At 43.8% G+C, this 20,091-nt stretch overlaps 1 protein-coding gene across 8 annotated transcripts in view; it reads right to left on the bottom strand.

Moving 5' to 3' along the window:
- LOC121285316 (janus kinase and microtubule-interacting protein 1-like) overlaps nt 1–20,091 on the bottom strand; it is a 377,146-nt gene that overhangs the window by 181,033 nt on the left and 176,022 nt on the right. For all 8 annotated transcript variants that reach the window (XM_041201824.1, XM_041201835.1, XM_041201778.1 and 5 more), the window contains one exon: nt 11,455–11,695. In XM_041201824.1, the coding sequence (XP_041057758.1) occupies nt 11,455–11,583 (129 nt within the window). In that variant the 5' untranslated portion in view covers nt 11,584–11,695. The remainder of the gene's footprint in view (nt 1–11,454; nt 11,696–20,091) is intronic.

Here is a 20,091-nt window from a genome sequence, read left to right on the forward strand (position 1 = left end):
TTAGAGGGAGATTTTTCTTGAAAATACTAATAATGGAAGGATGTGGGAACAAAAAGAAATATGCAAACTGCTTGGCACCCCTTACAAAGAGATTGGAACATGTAAGACCATTTAATCATAGTATGATAGGGCACAGAAGGAGGCCATTCAGCCCATTGTGCCAGTTTGGGCTATTTGATAGAGCTGTTCAATTGTACCCACTTCCCTGCCCATGTATCAAAGCCCTGTATTTTTTCTTTCGAGGGTTTATCCAATTCACTTTCGAAAGTTACTATTGAATTGATTTCCAACGTGCATTCCAGATCACAAGAACTAAAGTCTGCATAAAATTTTTTCTCACATCTTATTCTTCTGATAATCTATTTACATCTTTGCCCTCTGGTTACCAACCCTTCTGCTGCTTCAAACAGCTTCTCCAAATTTACTCTTATCTGAACAGTTCCTGGTTATAAATACCTCGATCAAGTCTCCTCTCAGCCTTCCATGTTTTAAAGGAGAACAATGTCAGCTTCTCCAGGGGCAGAATCTTTTGTCTGTTGGGCGGGCCGGTCAGGAGCGGGCGTAGGTGGGAGCAGAGCCGATTGCTGCTCGCATTTGGCTGCACGCCGCCATTTTATGTGGGCGGGCCAATCAAGGCCCGCACAGCGTGACGCACACCCAGAAGCGCTCAGCGCTACCTGTGCGGGCGGGGGGTGAGGAGGGAGAGTCAGGGCCTCCCTGTGCCTCAGAGAGATTAAGTTCAATTTGAAACTTTAAAGTAAAGAAAGATTGAAATGATTTAGACATGTCCCCTCAAGTGACAGTGTCACATGAGCTGGGACATGTTTACGAAATGTGTAAAAAATATTTATTAATTTACTAAAGCCTTCATGAAGCCTCAACCAGCCCCCACACGCTGAAGAGAAAATTCTGCCCCAGGTTCCTCACAGAACTGAAATTGCTCACTCTGGGTCTTCTTCAACTTCTGATATAATTTCACTGAATCTCCTCTGGACCCTGTCTAAGGCCTTGATATCCTCACTAAAGTGTCGTACCACTTACTTAGTTGGGGGTCTAATCAATATTTTACAAAGATTTAGCATAAGCCCCTTGCTTCTGTACTCTATGCCTGTATTAATAAAGCCAAGGATCCCATATAGTATTTTTTTAAATAGCCTTCTCATCTTATCTTGCCATCTTGGAGTATTTGTATACATACACCAAGGGCAGAATTTTACAGTCCTGTGGTGGCGGGGGTGGGGCTGTAAAATGCGACCAGCCATTCATAAATCCACTGGCTTCGGCAGGACCGTAAAATCCCGCGGGCGTAAAATTCTGTCCCGGCTCTCTATTCCTGAACCCCCATTAAAATTGTACCATTCAGTTTGTATTCCCTTTCCCCATTCTTCTTACCCAAATATATCACTGCACACTTCTTTGCGTTAAGTTTCATCTGTCATGCGTTTGCCCATTTTATCTGTGTTCTCCTGAAATCTATTACTATCCTTCTCATTGTTTACCTACACTTCTGAATTTCGTGTCATCGGCAAACTTTGAAATTGTGCCCTGAATGACCAATGGATGCAGGATTTACGAATCATGGCAGCTTGCTTGATATCTGGCTTTAACATGGAGGTTCTGAATGACACGACACAATATCTGTTTATTGATTGGGTAATATCCTTTTCTATCTCTGTTGGTTACAGCATTGATTACAGTTGGTTCTGAATGACCACATGCATGCAATTAATGGTGTCCTGTTGCCATGGGAAGCTGGCAATTGCTGTCTGGATGTTTGCTAGTAAAGCATGGTGCCAAATTATAAATGGCTTGCTGCATGCTTCAGCAGAACTTCAGTGACACTCCGAAATGCTGTGCTGCAGGAGGGAACAGTTCCATTCTGACAATTCCCTTGCGGCAGCCTGGGAAAAATGCAGAAGCATAAAAATTCAGGGCTGAGTCACTTGAAGAGCTCACCCTGCCTTGCCCCTCCTGCTTGTGTCTCAAGATGGCAGACTCATTAATCAACTCCTGAGTTGTGACACAATTGTCACATGTGGTGATCCACAGTGATGCCCAGGTAACTGGTTCTGAGGTCGTGGCCACTCTCCTGTCATCTGTTGCTTGGGGTTATCAATGTTTTGTGGAGCCTGCTTCCCCTCTAGCCCTTTGCTTCCTGCACCCATGCATTGAAACCAAACAGCCATTTGCAGACCTGCTCATGCCACAAATTGCCTAACATTTGCTGCACTGTGGCTGTTTTAACTCCAGTTGAAGTAGAGGGCAGGGAACCAGCAGGAACATTTTAGATTATAACAAACAGAAGAACAGGAAGTGTTTCTGCAATAAATTGAGCTCAACGGGTCGACTGCGGAAAAAAAATAAAGAATCCTGTTAAAGATTTCTTATTCAATTTAGAGCCAGCAGAGAACTCTGACTCCCATGTGTATTTGCTATGATTACATTAAATTTAACTGTCTTGTACGAGGCTTTGTATCTACCGCAATGGACATCAACCCAAAACCAGAGCAACAAAATAACACCCTGTCTTATCACAGAAACCTAAAACTCAAGAGGAGGCCATTTGGCCTGTCATGTCTATGCTAGCTTTTTGATAGAACTATCTAATTAGTCCCACTCCCAACTCTTTCCCTTGTTAACAGCAAGTAGCTTTTCACAGCCGTAAGCATTCAGTACAATCATCTGACTGCTGCGTCTGCTGCCATGACATCAGGAAGTGTATTCTAACAAGGGGGTAGGAAAGCAAATCCTATCAGAGACGGAGATGTTTCAATATATATAAGACAGAGACAGGCGAGGAGAAATCTTCATTGAGCCATGATCAGAAAAATAAAGACAATTTTTTTTTTATTTAGAAGGGTGCTGTTTTCTTTTAGTTGTTCATGGGATGTGGGCATCACTGTCTAGGCCAGCATTTTTATTGCTCTTCCCTAATTGTCCTTGAGAAGGTGGTGGTGTGTTGCCTTCTTGAACCACTGCAGTCCATGTAATGTAGGAACACCCACAGCACTGTTAAGAAGGGAGTTCCAGGATTTTGACCCAGCGACAGTGAAGGAACAGCGATATAATTCTAAGTCAGGATGGTGTGTGACTTAGAGGGCAACTTGCAGGTGGTGGTGCTCCCATGCATCTGCTGCTCTTGTCTTTCCAGGTGGCATAGGTCACAGGTTTGGAAAGTGCTGTAAGGGAGCCTTCATGAGTTGCTGCAGTGCAGCTTGTAGATGGTACATACTGCTGCTACTGTGTGTCGGTGGTGGAGGGAGTGAATGGGAGACTGATGCTGACCCTTTAAGACCCTTAAAGGGGTAAAGTAAAGCATCTTAAGCGAGCCCTGTAATATGGAAAGTTGCAACTATCTGCTAACCACCTGCAGGTAAATGCTAGTACTTGAGCTAAGAGCTGTGATAAAGAAAGATACATGTGAGTCATCTTAATCCCTTAAATCACCTGTCCATGAACCATACTTCAGCCGAACACAACTGAATCCTCCATGTTGTATGCAATAGCTATAGGGTTTATTTTCACTCTTGGGTTGTGGTGGTAGCTGATAAAGCCAGCTTTTATTGTTCATCCCTACATGTCCTGAGAAGACCTTCTTCTTGAACTGCTGTAGTCTGTGTAGTGAAGGTATGTCAACAATACTTTTCACTGTGGAGTTCCAAGACTTTAAATCTGAATAATAATATGTGCCTAACTCAGTCTGTGTGTGACATGGAGAAGAATAGAGGTCATATTTTTTATGCTCCTACTGCCCTTGTCCTTCTAGGTGTCGCAGGTTATGGCTCTAGGAAAAGTCTTGGCGAGTTGCTGTTTTGCATCCTGTGGACACCGCAACCATGGTACGGCAATGGGATTGAGAGTGAAACATTAGTCTTTGTGAAGTGCCTTTATCCTTGATGCTGTTGCAACTCCAACCATCTAGGCAAGTGGAGAGTATTCCAACACATGCTTGGTTTTTGCCTTGTAGATGATCAAGAGGTTTGGTAAGTCATGAGGTGAGCCATTTTCTGCAGAATATCTAACTCCTGAACTGATCTAGTAGCCACAGCATTTATGCAGTTGGTGCAGTTGGTTTTTGGTCAATTGTGATTCCCAAATGTTGCAGTTGGAGTCAATTAGAGTAATGGCTTCCAATATTACAGGGATGCGGTTAGGCTCTCTTGTTGGAGATGGTCATTGCCTGAGAGATGTAGCTCAAATTTTGCTTGCCACTTATCAGCCTGAGCTTGGACATTGTCCAGGTCTTGCTAGAAGCAGATGTGAAATTCTTCATTGTCAGAGAAATTGAGAAAGAAGCTGAACACTGCAATCATCAGCAAACAGCCCCACTTTTGAGCTTATGATGGAAGGCAGGTCATTGGTGAAGCAACTGAGGATGGTTGGCCCTAGGATGCAGCTCTGAAGAACTTGAACTGCGATGCCCTGGACTTGAGATGACTAGCCTCTAACAGCCACATACAAGACAATAATCATCCGATAAGCACACAAAATATTTGAGTCATCAGACTGTTCTTGGATATTCTGGACTAAATAGTGGGAAAGTTGCAACTAATTTAATCCATCTCTTGCAGAATGTGTTTTCATATACACACACTGTATCTTGTGAGGGGACTACACCCTCACACTGTACATTTTTATAAAAAATATATAGATATTCTCATGGCAATTTCTAAAATTTTAAAAACTAGATGAAGACCTTTGAAAATGGTTGAATCTATGCCTGTCTGTGACCCCTGAATAATAGAAACTACCTGAGGAAACTCACATTATTATCTCTGGGGAGCCACTAGCGACCCACTATGGGCTGCACAGGCCAAATTCAAAGTGAGCTATACAAAGGCCATCTGCATTTCATAACCCAGGCTGGCCAACAGGAGTCTGATCATCTACTACACATAGGGCCCCGCAACATTCCTTTCAATTTTTAATGGTTGAAACATTTTACCAATCTCAGGGACCCAGATGAGGGATACACATCTCCACATTGCCAGAGACACTGTGGAGAAGTGGGAGTCATGTGGCATGGATCACTGGCTTGTGAAACCAGTAATATTGCCTTGCTAAACTGAAAAGGTCGGTCTGCTGTTTACCATCTAACTGGCAGCCTCACAGAAAAGGAGCTCTGCCCTGGTTGTGCACCTGGCCCCATCTACACTGCTTCTGCTGGAAATTCTGCATCATTGCCTACAAGACTGATTCAACTCTGCACTCCTCTCTCATCATGTAAAGTCAATGCTATCAAAAAAGTGAATCACTCAGCATTGGTTTTCAACCACTGACCTCAATGAAGGAATACTTCATTGGACTTTGATTCTGAACTCTGGAACCCACATGAAACAATATTTCTTTCCTCTGTGGTCTCCGCACTATAAATCTTTCTTTCCTCTATCCCTCTTTTTACTATCTGAAAGGTGGGGGGGTGGGGTGGCGAACCCTCTTTCATGTTTTGAGTGTGTGCAAATAAACTAACCCTTTGAGTTCATCCTATTTTAAGTTTGTTGTGGGGCTATTAATGGAAAATTGGATCACGCCAAATCTGAAGAGTTGGGAAATACACCACTGCTTGTAAAGAGGGAAACAAATCAAAACACCTTTGTGTTTACTGGCAGGTAGTGAGAGGAGAAACTAGTGCTGTTTAAATTAACAACCTCCTGTCAGTAACAGTATATATACTCACATATACCCCTATGGATAACTAATATATCCATATTTATAACTGTAAAAGACCAGATAGATAACTGCACAGTGCATTGGGTCTAGCAGAACAAAGCTGCCAAAGGAAAGATCAAGGTCAGTCAATTTAAACTGTTATGAATCATAATCCACAAACTGGTGAGATCAAAAGAAGCTGAACAAGCTTTGTTATCCACCCATCACTGTGTCTGCATTCTGACATAATGGTCGCAGAATATTTTTATTCTAGTCAGGTCTTCTCCAATACATTATTCCAGGTCCACTGCGCTATCAAAGCTCCAGGGTAACTGGAATAGAATGATAACAACAGTGGCGTTGTTTTTGAAATATCCCATATATTTGCAACCGTTTCATATTAAATAAAAGTTTTAACCTCTCCCTTTGTTCTTTTGGTGATTATTTTAAACTTACCCCTTGCAATTACAATAACCGACCTGCAGAAATAATGGGCTGAATTTTCCTGGTTGCCTGACTCCGAGCTGGGAGGTTGGAGGACTGGCAAAACAACAGGGGAATGCACAGGGTGAATCCCGACGTCCTCCCCTGTCATGCCATGTTGCCAATGGCAGGAGACTTGACGGCTTGATCGCCCGGAACTTAACTGGCCAATTAAGGGCCACTTCTCACCTCCGTGGGCATTTTCCCTGCATCAGGAGGGCCCACCAGCACCCGGGAAGGCCATCAGGTGAAACCCGGGCAGCCTCACTGTAGGCTCCAGCGAGGGCACTCCACCCCATGGCCCACAGAAGGACCCCCAGCGGCAATGGCCACCCCTGCAGCAACAGCACTGTCAGTGCTCAACAGCGCATCCTCCCAGCCAGACCCCGGCATCTCCCAACCCAACTCACCTCTCTTAGAGTGTGCCCCACCACCGAGACATCTTCTCCATGGACCTGTAGTCTCAGCATTAGGCCACTGCGGGTGGTGCTGTTGCTGGGGATGCCAAGTTGCCACCCTTTGGTTAGGCCAGCAGCTCTTGGAGGGGTGGGCTGCTTCCAATATGCTGCCCAGGGACCCACCACCGGCTCAAGTGGGTTCAGATCCCCCATTCAGCCCCAGAGGCAGGACTTCACCTTCAGCAGCGAAATTCAGCCCAGTGTTTCCTTATCAAAGCCCCTTCTAGAATCATGGCTTAATTACGGCATAAAATAAGGGCATTCCGCCCATCTTAATTTTTAAAATTTCTAACAAAACTTTTAATCTTCAGTGATCTAACAAAAAGAACAAGGAGAAGGTTTATCACCATTTCCCATCCCCACCTCATGACCACGCACCAGACAATAGTTAACTTGAAAGTACGGAGTGGAATCTTGGTTGAACTGGAGTCTGCCCCATTTCCTGGCCTACGCACAGCAATTCTGCTGGGCTTCAGCAGGTTTGGGTTAGAATTTCAGGCCCCGTGTTTTGATGCAACACAAATAGTCCCTCATTAGTTTAAGATCCCTATACTTGCAAACAAAATCGTACACTAATGGTCCATTAATGCACCCATCTAACCTCTCAGAAGTTTAACTATTCATTTTCAACTGCTGTCAAACCTCAATTCACCACAGTTTCAATCTACCGTCCAAAGAAAATCATATATATTTAAATCAGCAAACTTACTTTGCTGCTTCTCAAGTCAAATTTCATTGAGATAAATGGAAACCTTTTCTGTCCCACAGGTCTAGTAAACACTGAAGATAATAGGGGGGGGGAATTTTATTACAACGACCAGCATTCTAGTATTCCCATTATTACCCAATTGAACAGCTTTAGTCTACTCACACGCATCCCCTGTGACAAGTCATGCAATAAAAATACTGCTGACTGAAGTTTTAACTCAAGCTTATAAGCTGTTTCAAGTTTAGAAAAATATATTTCCCCATCTGAAATATCTAATTTCTGCAGGATAAGGGATCATTTAGAACAGACCAAATTGAATGGCATATCAGCTGAATGATGATATATTAGATGCCCAGTACAGTAAAGAACTCTCTAAACAGAAGAAAATCACTTAAAAGCTCACTGCCATAATAATCCACTCTCTCTAAATTAGGTGTGACGTACCCCAGGTGCGCTATGCCTGGTTTGACTTGTCGGTTCAAATTATTGGCATTGGTCTGATGTGTCCCCAGTACAGGCTGGCTTCTTGACAACACTTGCTCCCAGGATCTGGTGCAAAGAGCCCCAGAAAGGTCTGAAGCAGCTCTGGCTGCTGACTGAAGACCAAAACGCTAGAAAGAAACCCTTCAGCCCTGAGGATTCATTGGACGTCTGCAAAAATCAAATTGACTCATAGGGCAGGGTTTTTCCTTCTTCGGGTGGGCCAGCCAGCGTGAAATGCCCGCTGGGAGCCTCAGCGCTGCCAGATGTGGGGGTGGGGGTGGTGGGAGGAGTCCGAGCGCTGAAGTCTGCGCATGTGTTGGGGCAGAGCGCACTGGAAGCTCCCTGAAGACACAGGGCTGCCTCAGGGAGCTGAAGAACTTTAAAATGAAAAATAAAGATCTTACAAATGATATAAACATGTCCCCACTTATGAATCAGCCACACGAAGAGGGACAAGTTAAAAATGATGTTTAAAATTCTTTATTGTTTATTTATTTACCATCCCGCCCGCAGATGAGGTTCTGTAAAAATGCAAAGGCAGCCTGGCCTATTCGCCAACCGAACGATTGAGCGGGCAAGTGAAAATAGAAATTAATTACTTGTTTAAGGGCCTTAACAGCCTCTTAATTGTCAGCGGGCGTGCTGCCAACTTTCACGCACACCCGTCGACTGAAAGATCGCGAGGGTGCATGATGATGTCAGGATGCTCGCCGAACGTCATCGCCGCTATTTTACTCAGGTCGGGCGCGTGCCCACCCGCGGGACGAAAAGTTCTGCCTATAACTTTTGGGTTCTCCTCACCTTGTTGCCTACCCCTCACAGTGATCCTCTGCACAATCTGAAACAGCTGGGCATAAAGGCAAACAGCAGCATCTCTTGGCCCTTTGTGCCTGAGTACCCTCCCAGAGAACCTGCAGGAAAGTTGGCAGGAAAAGTCCCTCATCATTTATATGGAAATCTTTTACCTATAACTGTTGTCGGTGCAGGCAATCACCTCCCCTCCTCCGTGAAATCCCATGGTAATGTAAAGTGGGTGGAGATTCTCCACCTTTGTTACAATTCATACAAATTCTGTGTCAACATTGCTGAAGATGCCATATTATTCCTGCACTGATGTTTCACTGGATCTCTGCAAGCTGTAACAATGAACCTTTTGAAACCAGGTATTGGTACTGATCAATGTGCAACTTGTATTCAAGTTTAGCTATTGCCTGGCGATAACAAAACAACAGGATATTAAGGGGAGGCGATGGCATAGTGATATTGTCGCTGGACACGTAATCCAGAGGCCCAGTGTAATGCTCTGGGGGCCTGGGTTCAAATCCTGCCATGGCAGCTTGTGCTCCAGAACTTGCCACACCCCAGCCAAGTTTTTCCAGTACAGCTACAACACTGGCATCTAGCCAGTAATGTGCAGAATTGCCGAGGTATATCCTGCACACAAAAAGCAGGACAAATCCAACCCGACCAGTCTACTCTCCATCATCAGCAGTGTGATGGAAGGAGTCATCGACAATGCTATCATGAGGCACTTGCTTATCAATAACCTACTAACTGACGCTCAGTTTGGGTTCCAGAAGGGCCACTCAGCTCCTGACCTCATTACAGTCTTAGTTCAAAAATAGACAAAAGAGCTGAACTCCCGAGGTGAGATGAGAGTGACCACCCTTCACATCAAGGCAGCATTTGACCGAGTGTGGTATCAAGGAGCGCTAGCCAAACTGGAGGCAATGAGAATCAGGGGGAAAGCTCTCCATTGGTGGGAGTCATACCTAGCACAAAGGAAGATGGTTGTGGTTGTTGGAGGTCAGTCATCTTAGCTCCAGGACATCACTGCAGGAGTTCCTCAGGTCCTGGCTCAACCATCTTCAGCTGCTCATCAATGACCTTCCTTCCATCATAAGGTCAGAAGTGAGGATGTTCACTGATGATTGCACAATATTCAGCACCATTCATGACTCCTCAGATACTGAAGCAGTCCATGTCCAAATGCAGCAAGACCTGGACAATATCCAGGCTTGGGCTGACAAGTAACATTCGTGCCACACAAGTGCCAGAAAATTAGCATCTCCAACAAGAGAGAATCTAACCATCATCCCTTGATACTCAATGTTTTTACCATTGCTGATTCCCCCACTATCAACATCCTGGGAGTTACCATTGACTAGAAACTGAACTGGACCAGCCATATAAATATTGTGGCTACAAGAGCAGGTCAGAGGCTATGAATCCTGTGGTGAGTGACTCACCTCCTGACTCCCCAAAGCCTGTCTGCCATCTACAAGGCACAAGTCAGGAGTATGATGGAATACTCTCCACTAGCCTGGATGAGTGCAACTCCAACTACACTCAAGAAGCTCGACACCATCCAGGACAAAGCAGCCCAATTGATTAACACCCAACCACAAACATATACTCCCTCCACCACCAATGCACCGTGGCAACAGTGTGTACCATCTAATGAGGTACTGCAGGAACTCACCAAGGCTCCTTAGACAGCACCTTCCAAACCAATGACTTCTACCACCTAGAAGGACAAGGGCAGTAAACAAATGGGAACACCACTGCCTGGAAGTTCCCTTCCAAGCCACACACGCACCCTGACTTGGAAATATATCAACATTCCTTCACTGTCACTGGGTCAAAATCCTGGAACTCCCTCCCTAACAGCACTGTGGATGTACCCACACCACATGGTTCAAGAAGGCAGCTCACCACCACCTTCTCAAGAGCAACTAGGGATTGGCAATAAATGCTGACCTAGCCAGTGATGCCCACATCCCATGAATGAATAAATAAAAAGGATACCGACATGAAATGGCTGTTGAAGTTGTATACAGCCAAACATTTTAAGCTGAAAGTGGGTGAGCTGAAAACTTCCTTTGCATTTAGAAAACAGTTTCTTTTATGCTCAGAGAACAAGGATGTCAGAAATTGCAGAGATGCCACTTGAGGTTTCTGTGGTTAAATTTGCTTCAACACATTGTACTGCCTTTGATTCTGTGTCTGAACTCAACTTAAGAGTTGTTTTCCATACATACTCCTGTAACTAGATGGCATAGCTGTGCGCTCATTACATCGTTCCAACCAATACTATTAGAATATTTGCGATGGTATTAGCATCCTAGATTCTGCTTCTTATCTCCTGGCCACCTCAAACCAGCACCACTGCAGTTGGGTCTCCATTAAGGTTATTTCGAGCCGACTATTGGGAAACAGGTATCTGGGAAATGACCCCGAGGTGGAGGGAGCTGGACCTGCTGAGGCCAGTGTGATGGCCCACTGCCAGAAGGAACTTTCAAACTATCATGCAGAATGGTCATCCAACAGCTTACTAACTCTTAGCAGGAAAAAATGTTTGTTTTCCCTCATGATATATATGTGGTGACTAAGGGAGAGATGGAAAGGAATTTTACCGAATTGAACAATGATACTTTCTCAATTACAAACATTTATACCTTAATCTTGACAAAAAACAAAGCAAGGATTCCTTAAACCTGTACATATTATAAAGAGGAATATAACCTGGACTGGAAGAAAGTAGGTGATGTTAATAAACGGCTCTCAAAGTTTATGGAGTCATCTCAACCTCTTCAACTAGCTGTTCTATGCATGTTGTGTGAAATAATAACGTACCCTGTAACACTATTCATTATTGATCACCGTACCTACCTTGCCTTTTTCTTGCTGAAGTTCTATTTGAATATCGGTCAGTTTAGCCCGGAGCTCCTCATTGGCAGCTTGCAATGCATCTATTAATGCCTCGGGCTTTTCGCCCTTCCCACGTCCTTTCTTTGACATGTTTGTTCAGCAGTTCTTCTGTACACAGTGACGGTGGAATCAGTAATTCCTAACTGTCAGAATCTCACAGCCTATGGAATATCCTTTCATTATCAGCTCCATCCTTTGGACCCTGGAGTGAACACATTCAGAACAAAATGGAAGGAAAAGTCAAGCTTGTAATCCATTACAAAATGTCATCATATATAGTACATCACATCATCTCAGCCAAAGTGTATTGATGCAGCATCATGGGCTCAACTATCTTCAGCCGCTGATGATCTTTCCTCCATCATAATATCAGAAATAGGGCCGGTAACTCATATTGGCACATATTAAGCACCATTCACAATTCTTCAGACACTAAAACAGCAATAATAAAGCAGCAGCCAGACTTGAACTGATCAGTGGCACGTAACATTTGTAACACAAAAGTACCAGCCAATGACCATCGCCAGTGAGAGAAAGACTAACCACTTCCCCTTGACAATCAACAATATTATCATCACTGAGTCCCCACCATTAGTATCCTGGGGAGGGGTCACCATTGACCAGTAATTCAACTAGGCCAGCCACATAATTGTGAGCTACTGCCAGAGCAGGTCAAAGGCTGACTGTGACCAATGGCTCACCTCCTCAAGTCCCAAAGACCCTTCCTCACCTACAACACCCAAGTCCACCCGCACTGGGTCTGTAAATTCACTGACTTGTCAAATTCGTCACCTCCTCTCATTCAAATAACCACAGTGAACTTGCACCTGTTATAGGTGCAGATCCAGTAACTCTTGATGGGGACATAAGATGTCACTATAGTGATGAAAACCTGACCTAACAGGTCCCCCCCGCCACTCCTTTTTTCACTGTCCTGAAATACTTACCCCTATATCCTTAGGACTGAAAAAACGTGCTGTCACATCAGTGTTTCAAAGTAAAGGGCCTTCATGTGGAATTTTTGTTCTTTTGCTTTTCACATTCAGTTGAAGCTAAGTGAGATGTGCATGTGAATGTTTCCTTTCCACAGTCGGTGCAGTTGGACAAAAATTGGACTTTGACGGATGGGATTAAAAGGTGCCACCATTAAAATATTCCACTGACACTATATTGAATGATACTACAACAAAGAATGTAGCAGTGCAATTAATGGCTCCCTTCAGCCAGACAAAAAATGCCTAAAGAACACAGAAATAGGCAAATTTCTCAAAAGAAGCAAAATCCAACTTTTGAAACATAATGATCAAATGCCAAGCCACAGAGACCAAAACTACGACCACTACCATCTAGAAGGACAAGGACAGCAGATAGATGGGGACACCGCCAACTGGAAGTTCCCCGCCAAGCCACTCACCATCCTGGCTTGGAAATATATCACCGTTCCCTGGCTATCCTTGGGTCAAAGTCCTGGAACTCCCTTCCTAACAGCACAGTGGGTGTACCTATACCACATGGACGACAGTGGTTCAAGAAGGCTACCTTCTCAAGGGCAATTAGGGATGGGCGATAAATGCTGGCCCAGCCGGTGACACCTACATCCCATGAATGAATAAAAAAAAAGAGTAGGCCTCATTTTGCTTGATAAAACCAGCCATTTGTTTTTGTAATACCAATTATATCATATACACATCCACAATGTGCCACTTGTTAATTTGTGTAATCGACCAATTTGGAACCGATATCATCTGGCTTTTCAAAATGCTTCCATAATACCAAGATAAATTGTCCCCTAATGCTGTTGTATGATGACTGATCTTGAGTGGAGCACCCTTCGTTTAACTCTGGAGCTTTCTCTGCTAAACTGTGCAATGCAGATACAATTTCAAAAAGGTGAAGCTCAGTAAACTTGTGCACCCGGAATTTCCGCAGGGAATTCTCCCCATCTGCCACAAGTGTTTCAGCACAAAGCCAGGAGGAACACGGTCTAATATTTAATCCTCTTATCTCTGAACCGCTTTCCAATTTCCTTTATGCCACTCACTCCAAAGTGTTTTACCGCCATGTCACCGGAATAATTTATGGTTCAAAAAAGACATTGGCCGGGATTTTCCAGCCATGTCGTTGGGGGGGGGACCTGCCGCAGGAGATTAGGCGGCCCAGCCAAACGTCCATTGGCTCTCGGCAGGACCGGACAATCCTGGTGGTGGGCGGTGCTGGAAAACCCCGCCCATTGTTTCAGTGTGTTGTTTTTAAAGAAAGGACTGTAGAATTTCCTTTGAAGTTACTTTCAGTTTCCAGCCGCAGTGGAAGGTCGGCGGAAAGCGATGACACAAGTGACTGCAAACATCAGTTCAACTCATTGTGCACCATTTCTCCAGGGCTTAGGCCAAACTTTTACCCGCTTTATGGGAGGGGGTTTGGGGGAGCCTGTGAGGAAATTCTGCCTCAAGCTGTCTCCCCGGGACAGTAACAGGTCTTCCTGGAGGAAAAACATCTTACACTATCAGCATTCAAGTTCCAAGTCAGCTACTTCAAAATTCACTAACTGCGACTTTTAAGTTCATTTTACAAAATCTTTGTAAGGCCAAACTGTAACTTAAAGTATGTTACTTTAAGTTGTCCTTAACTTTAAGGTTGTCCTGCTGCACTTTCAATCTAACTTATTTTCACAGTAAGCACAGTATTTTTCAGGGCTAGGGTTTGTTGGTCAGCTCTGCCTAAGCTAGCATTCTTTCAGCAAAAAAAAAAGCCCTGTTTGTGTCTGCTTTTTGGGAAACTACAAAATGTCAGGTGTGATATTGTTCTCAGTAGCAAGATTGCAGCTTCTGTTGTGCTTGTAGGGAATAAGATGCTAACAATCCGACTGAGGCAAAGCCAGTGATTAAAACAAGAACGTTAGGTGCCAAAAAATTTGCATTTAATGTATTTAACAGTCCTCAAACATCTGGGACTAAACCTGTATCACAAAAGTGCTGGCATTAAGTGCCAAAAGACCATTAATGATCTCGCTAAGGCACATGATGGTTTTAAACCAGTAAATGAAAAATGCTGACTTGAAACACCATTTTACTCTCAGTATAGATAGAATATACTTATATATAAAGTACCAGAGAAGTATGCCCAAATAGATGGTGTTGCCATAGGTTACCCTCCAGGCCCAGCTCTCACTCACATTTTCATCAGTTTCCACAAGAAAGCGTTTGCAATGGAATGAACCCTAACCTCCTACGATGTGCATATTTCCAAGATGTAAATGATAAGTTTGCGATCTTTGTACCTGTAGCCACATGTAAGGATTTCCTTCCCATGCTCAAATTCATTTTTTAGGTGGATCACTCTAAGGTGCTCCCCATGCTGGCTCCACATGCTATAAGATCAGCTCTATCAACAATCTTATAACTAGGGCCCTACCCATTGACGCACTTTGCAAGTTGGATGCAGAAACAGAGCCCATCAAAGCTATTCTGCAGGACAATGGCTATCGTAATCAGATCATTGTTTGCTGTTTATTGCACAAACCTACAAATGAGTCAAAGGCAGCCAGTTTTGGACCTGAAAAGTTCCTGGTCTATTTCAAATTAGCCCAGAAAAGTAAATTACCTCAAAAACTTGAGCAACAGATAAGGAAAGTATTTCTTGCTACTACAATGCAGTGGCTAGGCAAGTGGTACTTTCGACTAACAGGACACTGCCGTCAGTCCAAAAAGACATTCTGCCCACCACATAATTGAGCAACGTTGTGTCTGAATTTAACTGGTGTGATTGTAGGTATGTAGGCCATACAGCCCAGTGATTGTCTGACTGAATCAAACAGCGTGTTCCTTCAGTTGTTCATAATGGGCAGAGCACAGGCTGTACTCAACTAGCCCACACTTGCAAAGTCCAAAACAAAATGTCTACTGTTTTAACTGTAATCCCACAATTGGGCAGCACCTGCTGAACACTCCTGTGTGTGCTAATAGGTACACTAACAACCAATTTAAGATAATCAGTCAAGCTCGTAACGCGGCTCGTTCACTTATGCTAGAAGTGAGATATATTTATACACAGAGACCCATTCTGACAAGCTGTGAGTAGAGAATTTCCTAGGTATATTGATCACCCAAGTGTGGTGAACATCCAGAAATCAGGTGGATTACAGCTCATAGCTATGAAGAAACCAGCCAAAATTTTGTCTATTTAAATTAATGGGGAAAAAAATTAGGTAAGTTGCTTAACAAGTGAGCAGCCCAATTTGCTTGATTTTTCTTGCATTCATAGTCCACAGAACCCAGGAATTGCTACTGAACAGACACTACGTGCGTCAGTAGTTAATGCCTGTAAATTATTTTAACAAACAGTTCACATTTTGCCCTTCACTCAGTCATTGCTTTGAGGGAGATGGCAGATGTTCAACCATTAGTTGCATTTCATTTTCATATTTTTGTCTTTTTTTCTGGGTGTCAGTCACAGAAAAACAACTTCAAGAGTTCAGTAGTTAAGCTTTTCAAGGTTTTTATATGACCTGAAAAGGTCATATTTGAAGGGCTATGGGAGAGAGGGCAGGAGAGTGGGATTAATTGGATAGCCGTGATATCCATGACTCAGTTAGTAACACTCTTAGAAAGTTGTGGGTTCATGTCCCACACCAAAGGCTAGGGCTCAAAATCTAGGTTGACACTTCAGTGCAGTATTAAGAGAGTGCTACACTGTCAGAGCTGTAGGCCTGAATCTTATGGAGGTGACAGGGGTCTCAGCCACCAACTAAAGAGCTAGCAAAAGCCCTGCACCATCTCTTTTAGGGAAAGTCCACCACATATTGTTCCACTCAGGCACTTGACAGGTTAGGATCAAGGACCCCAGGAACAGAAGTCCCGTCAGACAAGAACTCCCAACCAAACAGAGGCTGGAAGCTCTACTGAATGGCAGTGCCACTGGGAAGGCACTGGCTACTGCCAGTACGACACCCACCCGAGGCTTAGGATTATTGCTGGATCCCAAGTTGCAGGTGAGTGATGGCAGGAGGTGGGTCGTGGGGGAAGGCAGTCAGCAGCAAGAGCAGGGTATGGCTCTCAGCAAGCCCTCCCCCTTCCCGATGTTGGGTTCACTCAATCAGGCCTTTGAATGAAGACCCCACACCCCAGCAAACCACCAAGAGACTGCAAGCAACCTCAACAATATAAAAACAGAGAGTCAGAGCTTTGGGAGCAAGTAGCAATGCTATTATGTTATCCTCTAGACCTTCAACTCCATTCTAGCTTAAAGTTAAATAGACAATTTAAAGTATAATCATTTATAGAAGCAGACATTACTGTCACCCCCTGTAAGGCAGTCTACCCACAGTCAGCACAGATGCCCTTGCCTTGCCCACAGATGTGAACATCTTGCACCTTCTCAGCAAGTCTCTTGACTTGGGCCCCTCTTTCCCGATAGCAACCAAGCAACAGATGCTTGTTGTCAGGCAGAGTTCAGAGCAAGTCCTACGATCCCTTCATTCCTCCATTTTACCTTAAATTAAAGAGACAGTCCCAACACCTAACAATCTTATAAACTTTACATTTGTAACATGGGCCTGGATTTTTCCTATGGCGGGCAGGAGCAGGCAGGGGTGGGCACGGATCCGATCGCCGCCTGTGATCAGCTGCACGCTGCCATTTCATGTGGGCAGGCCAATTAAGGCTCGCCCAGCGTAATACGCGGCCGGTAGTGCTCAGCGCTACCTGTGCGGGCAGGGGGAGGAGGGAGAGTCGGGGCTGCCTCAGGGAGATTGAATAGATATGAAAATAATTAAAGAATCAAATTAAAAATTTATTCAAACACGTCCCCTCATGTGACTTTTTCACATGAGTTGGGACATGTTTGTAACGGCGGGAAAATTTAGTTATTTTATAAAAGCTTCAGGAAACCTTATCCCACCCGTGGATGAAGTTTCCTGAAAAATGGGAAGGCCACTTGGGCTTTTCGCCTGCCTGACAACCTGAAGGTTGGACGAGCAGCGTTCTTAAGGACTTTAATTAATTTCTTAACGGCCTAAATAGGTCCTTAACATTTTGGCGGGCACGCAGCCAACTCCAGCGCGTGCCCGCGAAACAAAATATCATGATGGCGCGCGATGATGTCAGGACGCACGCCCGACATCATCACGAGTCATTTTGTGCGCCGGCTTGTTGGGCCCACCCCCGCACACCGACTGGAAGCTTCTGCCCATGGAGTAGAGCCATGTTAGTATAGGCTATATTATCTTCTTTCAGTTTTCTCTCAATTGTCTGCCCTTATGCAGATGCTTATAATCCTCCAGCCTCTAGGTTAGTAAGGTTTCCTTACCATCTTTGCATCAGAGATCCAAGCCGCTACCATCTCTTTGCCTCCAGGTGCCCCTGAACAATCGCTGTACTTCTGAAAGTATGTTCTGCTGACATTACTAACCAGCTTACATCCCTGCTAAGCGCTGCCCCTACCTTTCTGTCTCTGATCACAGCTCACTGCTGTTTCACATCCCGCTTATACTGCTGTCCCAAAATTCTTGGCACCAATTTGCTGTACTAACTTCGGGGACATTGAGATAAGCCCAGACTCCATAGCACTCGCAAAACAAAGGAGGAGCAACACAACAGCAATGCAGAGGACAGAATCTGAAGTGGGTAAGAAGAAGCAAGTGAAGGCAACTGGAAACATTGGGCAGAAACGAATTAATGTAAAAAATATTGTCAGCTTACCCCTTGAGAGAAATTAATGATTTCTGAGATACAGAGCTCGCATTATTGTTTCAGAAAATGTTGCAGCCTGTGATAGAGATTATCAAATGCCAATATTTAGGTTATGAACTTATGCACTCTGAGTTGTTTATGATCTTCCAAGGCTGTCTATGCACTGGAATTTTTTTTTAGAATGCAGTGATCCCTGGTTACAGAACAGAATTGTGAACCAACTCAGAATGGGATCAACAAATTTAGGGTGAGCATGCCCATTTAATAACTTTCAAACTAGGATTTCAGACAATGAACGCATGGTGATCTTTTAGCTTCTTTTTATCCATGTTATGTTTTTCTCCCCAGTGTGATTTATCACCTTTTCCACTCTCCGTCAATTCAGTTACAAAATGCGTTATCTTTATTGTGATTTATGTTTGCAGCAATGAGAATGGAAGCCCTCGAATGAGTGGAACCAAGACCCAGCTGGCAGATTACAGGATTGCAGATTGGAGATTGGAGAACTGCAAAAGTTGTTGTGCAAAAGCAGCAAAGTCTGGTGAGGAAGCAAGATCAAACTGATTAATAGGTTAGGAGGAAGGCAGCAGCTGACTGGAAACATTGTCGAGGATCACAAAATATATGAACTAAATGGCAAAAAATAAAACGGGTCAAATTTTCATTTTATTGGTAATTATTTAGAGTAAATCAAACATCACTTCTTTGGTCAGGGAATTGAAGATTTCTCATATTTTCATGCAAATGGCAACGCTGTTGAATTTGTGCTTATTTCCTTCTGTAGCATTTGAGTACCCACCATCAAAACTTCAAATCCTGCTCTTCCACACCCCATCATTCTAGCTTCAAGTTAGGTTTACTGGGAACTATAATCCACCCGAATACTATAGAAAACTTGTTCAGCAGTCGCTCAGGAAACAAGCACGAACCTTTCCTTCCATATTGGAGATAAGCAAAAATAAAAAAACAAACTCTGAAACATTGAGATGTGAAAATCTTGGGGTCTTTCTGGATGGATAAATTAAGATGGCTGGAATGGTCTCTATTATCTGTACATATCTTGTGACTTTACACATAAGTAACAGATTGATGTTAAATCTCCTGACTACAAAGTAATCCTTTTTTTTAATATTGTTTCACCCTCGCAGGACAGGCCATGAGGGCAGTGTTACTGTCATCTTTGCAGCCTCTGTTGCACTACAGCCTGCTGCAAGGAACGGAATTGATAAGGGTTTAACTTTGCATCTTGGGTGACCAAATGCAAAAAGGTGTTTTATATACAGTTGGTGTCATGAGCCAAATAAATAAAAACCATGATCCATCTAGTTTACCCTCGACCATCCTGGTCAACGCATGTTAAAATGATAGCAGAATTATAAACCAAACGTGCAAACAATTTCTATCCACATTAGTCTACAACAGACTTCAGACATGGTGCAATAAAACCCCTTGTAGTGGAAAGCTTTTGGAATTATATGTCCAAGTCCCAAGCATTCAGGCTCCTACAACCTGTTTTATATGGTATAATTTTCTCATCCTCATAAAACAGCACATCCTACCATGAACAAAAGCCGGAGAGGTTTTCTCATTCTTGGTAAAAATGTTAACGGTGAAATTATACATGCTTTCCACTGGAGCAGGGCTTTTCAGTTCTTTGACATCAGAAGTGGCTCAGTGATGGCAATCTCATCTCTGTCAGGAGGTTCTGGTTCAAGTTCCACTCCTGAGATTTCAGCATTAGGCTGACACTTCATTGTAGAACAGAAGGAAAGCTCCACAATCGAAGACCGGCATGGTAGCCTTCCCTGGCGTTCTGGCCAGCATTTAATCCCCTAAAGCAGATGATCATGGAATAATTTAATTCCTGTTTGTGGGGCCGCACTGTGAGCAAATTGTTGCATTTTCTACAATA

The sequence above is a fragment of the Carcharodon carcharias genome, chromosome 1 (assembly GCF_017639515.1).
Source record: "Carcharodon carcharias isolate sCarCar2 chromosome 1, sCarCar2.pri, whole genome shotgun sequence".
Lineage (NCBI taxonomy): Eukaryota > Metazoa > Chordata > Chondrichthyes > Lamniformes > Lamnidae > Carcharodon > Carcharodon carcharias.